Here is a 6,477-nt window from a genome sequence, read left to right as displayed (position 1 = left end):
AGAAACATCTCCACATGAATCCACAAGTCACACGTACAAGTCCTCACAAAAATAAAAGGGGGATTTTAAGAATAGGGAAATGTGAACTGGCAAAATCTCTAATTGTACAGTGGTTACATCAGTAGCTCTTGGTTACAGTGTTGAATCTACTATTATTCTTCATCTTTTGCCTTGTTATCATGCCCAAACAATGATGATATGCACTGGCAATATCATAAGCAGTAGTCAAAGTGGGTCCTCTTCAGCATGTACATATCTCAATGAAAAACTCCCACAATTATAAAGACCAAATCTATTCACATGCAATCTTTTATGTATATATATTTTTATATATATAAAGGAACATGCTTTTATTTAGTGGGCCAACAATATTATATGGTACAACACTCACTAGGAAAAAGTATAACAATTTCCTTGCATTTATAACAGGTTTTAGAACAAATGAAGTTTCATAAAAAATTCAGTTACGTCTATAAATCCATGAACCACCAGAACCAAATCTCTCCAACAATCTTAGAAACATCACTTAACTGATGACACAAGTCACACGTACAAATCCCCACAGAAGTAAAAGGCGGAATTTTAAGAATGGAGAATTGTAAAGTGGCGGGATCTCTGATGGTACAGTTGTTACATCAGTAGCAACTTACTTTAGATACTCCAGAGGGTTGTTGAAAGTACCAGAGAACCACAGGGGAGTGTATGCACAACCTAGCCTTTCTAGAGTTGAAGTGGAGCTCTAATTTGTTCTTCATCCAATGTGAGCAGAGGCAGTTTCGAAGGAAGGAAAAGGTAGATTTTTTTTTTATTCGGCCTCATCTTATTTCCTTGCATATTTCAGAGCCTTTAATCCATGATATTAATGTGTGTTTTAACCTCATAAAAATCAATACTTTCATGAGGAATGTGACGAGTGTGAAAACATGTGAATGTTTAACTCTAGGTAAAAAATCTTAGGGACTGTTGTTGTGGGTTTGACAGTCAGCGACATATTTAGAATATTTTTGTTGTTGGAAACAGTAGTAGCCCAGATATTTTCAGCTTGTTTGTTTGCTTCAGCTTGAAGAAGGCTCATGTGATGTTCAACGTCAAAACCATAATTTGTACCTTGTTTGGAATAAATATCTCAGCTATCTCACTTTAAATTTTTTTTTTCACCAGCTGACTTTACTCCTAGTGCAAGGGTTTTATTTTATTATATCATTAACTTTGATCAGACCAGATTTGTAATACTTTTCTTTGGATTCAGATTTATTCAAATATATGTGCATGTATTCCCTGGTTATTTTAATATTTGTACATTGCATATAAAGTGTTGAATCATATTTATCTTAAAACTTTAACCTGAGGAATTATCATATCATATTTCTCTTGTCGTTTCAGAACATAGATTAATAAGTTGCATCGTGTGACCTTCCAGCGTGGGTTGATCAACAAGTTGCTGTGTAAGACATACTATGGTTAATTTATAGTAGGGTTTTTTGTTTGATTATTAAGTTGATAAGTTTATGATATTACAGCAATAGTGACATCTATAACTCGAGGACGGAGGGGACTACTTCGACCCCGACATCCACTCTGACCCCGACGTCCACTGATAGTATCAAGCCCTATTAAGGAAGCTCCAGCTGCCTCCGATAAGGAGCCTAATAGATGAGGCCGAAGATCCCCAAGTTGATGAGTCACCTCAAGCAGTACCTGAAGTGGGCCAACAAGAGTCGAGCGATGTACAAAATGATGAAAATTAGGGGGATATTATCACAGGTGTGGGGGTTAAATACATGATGTTATATTGTTTTCAGCTTGGCAAGTTATTGGTTAGGGGATAATATTCTTTTTGTGCATATCCATAACTCAATTACTAACTTCTTATTATAGTTACACCTATAAAAAAAGGATGCTGGGGCCTGCGAAGGGGATAGGATTTGAGAAGTTACGTAAGTTGGGTAAGATTCCTTTACTTATAAAGGATGGGCACATGGGTCCATCGTGCAATAATGCCGCTGTCTTCAGTAGTCGAGTGAGCTGGGTAGTGAAAGTACATGCAGAAATACGGCATGCAAGTTGGAGCGCTATAGACGACAAAAAGAAGCACGAGCTCATCAATCGTGTTAGAGTAGGGAGTTATAAAATATACCCATATTTTGAACTTTATTCACTACAGAATTTTATTTTTTATTGTGACAAACCATATGTGATTCAGATTTTGGTTTTGCAGGCAGATTTTGTGTTGGACTGGACGAAAGAAAACCACCGCGAACCTGTGGTAATGGCTCTCGTTGATAAATACAATGCATACCACTACGAACTGCACAAGCACTACCTCAAATATGCATCGCATGAGGAGGCACTATCCGGTGGGATGTCCCTGGTAGAGAAACCTGTTTGGGAATGGTTATGTGAAAGGTGGGCCAGCAGCCCATTCAAGGTACTTATGACTAGTATTGATTTTGAAATTATCATGGTCATGTCATGGTGAAGGCTTTTATTTAATTGATCTGTCTTTGATGATAACTCTGATGTTCTATTAACGTTGTGGAACAACCATGTACAGGAGCATATTGAGTTAATAAAAAATATCAATGCAATGTTGTTTAAATATGTAAGTTGATTTAATACTGCCTCATAGTACATAAGAACCAAGACATGATTATGTTCACATGGTATTTTTGTTCCCAAATGTTTGAAGAAGCTAATAAGCAACAAGGCATAAGGCCCCACAAGGTACTTGGAGTGTTTTGTAGTTTGACTTGGATTATTCAAGTATACCCAAAATGATTACTATGTCAATTTACATGACCATTTCACTTGAGTCTAAAGAGATGACAAAAGGGGTTGTCATCAACCTCCTTGAAGTAAGAGACACATTTGTGTATTATGTTATCATAATACTAATTACCACTTCTCTTTACTTTAATCTTTGGAAGTTATAATTTGGTTGGTGTGTTAGACTATGCTTCGAAGCTGCTATCCAGATTTTCTGAACCAGATTTTTTTACTGTAATAGCAGCCCATGCCATTGCATTATTTGCTGTATAAGTGTTCTATGCCCAAAGGTGTTGTTGCGTGACTTTATTTATCTTGTTTCCCAATATTTCAGGAGCAGTCTTGAATAAATACTACTAATAGGAAAAGATAAAAAGTGAAACATACCGGTGGGAGAAAATTATTTGTTAGAATTATGAAAGAGAAGGTAAGACATGTAGTGTGCAGTATAATATAAGTGTTTATATATATAGTGGAGTTTGATAGTTACATTTTACATACATTTTTTTTTTAAGAGTGAGGAGGCACTGAATATGATTGCTTTTTATAAAGAAACACACTGATCTAGGCAGAAAGGGAAATTCATAAATGCAGCAAGTGAACACAATTATGTGAGTTTGTTTTAAAAAAAATTATATTTTTTAGTTTCAGCCCAATATTTAATGGACTATGCGTGACTAACAAAAAATGTTCAATTCTTCTTTATGATATTCAAAATCTTATGGTAGAGAGGTTGAATGAGATGGAGTCTCAAGAGGATGTTGATGCCGCTGCTGCCTCTGTTTTCAAAGAGGTCTTAGGGTTCAAGTCTGGATATGCACAAGGGATGGGGCACTCTATGATTCCTGAGCCCTCTCCTTCGTTGCAAAAAAATAAGGCATTTGTGCGATTGGCGGAGGAAATTGAAAGAAACAAGACTTCTGCAGACATTTATAAGACTAAACTAGAGTCACTTTTGGCTGATATGGCTGCTCTAAAAGAATAATTTTCTGCGTATGACAAACAACTGAACATGATAACATCACAGTTGGAGTCAAGTAGGGAGTCTCAAGAAGAGACTCAAGGAGATGCTTAGGCATCTCTAGACTTGGAAAGTTTTTTAGAGTGTGGGGCTTTTGTGTTTTGTATTCCCCCTGTGCAAATGACAGTGTGTCAAATGTACATAAATTTTGATGTTTCCTGTGGGAAGTGTAAGGGGTGTTATATTGAGGGAAAAGTGGCAAATGGTTGTATAGTTTGGTGCTGGTATAGTGCAGGTAATGGTGTTCGTGATGATGTGAGTTATCTTCTCCTATACAATTCTTCATAGATGATTTGTGAAAGTTGATTTAATTTTTTACTTGAGTCCAGTTGGGTCAAACTTAGAGATTTTTTTGTTGCAGGGATACACCAGGATGCATGTAGGTAGCTGTTTTCAGCAAGGGTTCCAGCATGGAGAAAAACAACCTGATGGAAGAACATTGTGTCGTACCAGATGGAGAGACTTGGCAACCACCAACAAAAGTGAAAAATATAATTGGATAGGAGTAAGTTACCGGTATTCCCAATGTTACTTTAAACTAAAATTTCCTGAGTTGCAATAAATAGTTCATATAATTGGGTTGTAATGCATCTAGGTGATTTTAAAAATAGTATGTTTATAATATAAATAGGTGAGTAATGGTTGATGTATCCCAACACATGAACTGGGAAATTAATAAAACAGATTGATATTGGTTATGTAATTGGTATAGCTAGCATTAAACTCTGATGCCACATATTATATATAAAGTGTAAACAACCAAGTGTTTGCTAAGTATTGGTTTTGCATCAAATCTAAATGATCTGTTAAGGTGCACATTGTGGTCCATGTTTATTTATGCCTTAAAAAATACTGAAGTGATGGTTGGACTTATAGGAACTTTAACTTGATAGTATACTATCTTGTTTAAACACATGGTCTGAAAAGCTACAAATGAGAATATTGATATTAAGCCATATTTTTTGGTATTGGAATCTACTATACAAAGATATTCTCCATTATTTTATATAGGGCTTAAGCAAGCCAACACTTTTCAGGGCCTAAAAGACAATTTTTCTTCAACACCATGTAGATTCGGTTGACATAGTATTAAATATTGCTTCAAAACCTTTCAGCCATATACTTGTTATTTTATTTTAAGTTTGCTGGAGGATCTTGCGTGCTTGCATGTGAGTTTGTCTATGGCTGTAAATGACCAGTAGTATAACTTGTAGATTTATGCCATGAAATATGTGGATATAGACATTTTAAACAACAATAACAATATGGAAGCCTATTACTGCTAAGGCACAGCTTCCTATTCATTGGCTAACATCTTTGTGATTTATTTTCAAGACTATCAGCCCTCTCATGTGTGGATGAAGAGGATATTTGGTGGTCATCTGGACAAATCAAAAGTTGCTAAATTACATCACAAATTCAATGAACCTGTGTTTAATTTGGTGTAAAGTTGTAGTATCATATATGCATACTGATGACCCTCCTATCATTCCCACTCAACAAACTTAATCAAGTATTTCCATATGTGATTGGAATTTGTTATAACATATTGAGTATATAATTATGTTATAGTCCTGTGAGTCTTTATTGCAGTATGTTACATAACTGGGTGTATTTGATACTTAGGTAATCACATAATTTGAGTGTTTGCATAGATTATTATTGTCTAGAATATTGTCTGCAAAATAGATTTTATCGTGTATATATATATATAGGTGATCTTCAGTGAAAATGCAAAACTTGATTGTAATTATATAAGAAAATTTTAAAAGTATTATTGATTGGCTACAAATTTGTGAGATGTCACAAATCTAGCTATTGTGAACGCAGGATAATAGGTAAAAAAGAAAAAAAAAATTGGTTTTTCTCACAAGCTACTGTTGTAGCTGAAAGATGGTAGCTAAACTTAACCATCAAAATTATTTCCTACAACATTAATTCATGGACATTAGCTGTCATACCCACGAAAGTGTCTGTGATAAAAAGATAAATAGGTAGGAAATGTAGCAAATTATTCCCTACAGGATAAATTCATAGTAATTAATTATTACCGACGGATCAAATAGTTTGTGGGAAAAACTATTTCAGTTCTATGAAAAACAATTACCTACGAGATGTAATCATGGAAAATATGGTATTTTCTACGGAAGCCTCGGTGGGGACAAGTTTAATCATGCTTTTACTAACGAACCAATCTGGTGGGAGATTGGTTTTCCGCACCACCTAATCTCGTGCGTAATACTAACAAAAACTCTACTCGTACACGCCAGGGGAACCCCTCGCGTACCCGTCCCTCCACGTGTACAAATGAAACGGTACGTTTTATATACACCAAACGATTGTGTCTTTGCTTTCTCCCTCCCTTCCCTTCGTCTACCCACAGAGTAATACGAAGTCCTTCGAAGCCTTCCTCCCAAACAGAGTCCTTCGTCTTCGCAGCGTCGTCTTCGCATCATCTTCTACCATGTGAGCAATCTCTGGTTTTCCACTTCGTATTCTCCTTCTTGTTGCAGATCTGTGATTTCATCTCCCGTCTTGGTCTCCTTCTCAGTTTTCCTCACCTTCCTACACCATACGCCTCCACGAACCCACAAATGCCTCCTACCCCCTTCGTCTTCTCCATGGACCCACAACCACTCCCCCTTTCTCGTTCTATGGTGAAGTCAGATGTTGGTCTTCTCATTGTCTGA

The 6,477-nt window shown here is 36.1% G+C and overlaps 1 protein-coding gene across 1 annotated transcript; it reads left to right on the top strand.

The window, feature by feature from the left end:
• Window positions 1-1,913: 1,913 nt before the first annotated feature.
• Window positions 1,914-6,477, top strand: LOC121255265. The gene is made up of 3 exons (XM_041155542.1): window positions 1,914-2,428; window positions 4,149-4,292; window positions 6,301-6,477. The coding sequence occupies exons 1-3, from the start codon at window positions 1,979-1,981 to the stop codon at window positions 6,475-6,477; spliced, it is 771 nt and encodes a 256-aa protein (XP_041011476.1). The 5' UTR covers window positions 1,914-1,978.

The sequence above is a fragment of the Juglans microcarpa x Juglans regia genome, chromosome 3D (assembly GCF_004785595.1).
Source record: "Juglans microcarpa x Juglans regia isolate MS1-56 chromosome 3D, Jm3101_v1.0, whole genome shotgun sequence".
Classification (NCBI taxonomy): Eukaryota; Viridiplantae; Streptophyta; class Magnoliopsida; order Fagales; family Juglandaceae; genus Juglans; species Juglans microcarpa x Juglans regia.
The sequence above is the reverse complement of the archived record's forward strand: the minus strand, read 5'-3'. Positions and strand labels throughout refer to the sequence as shown.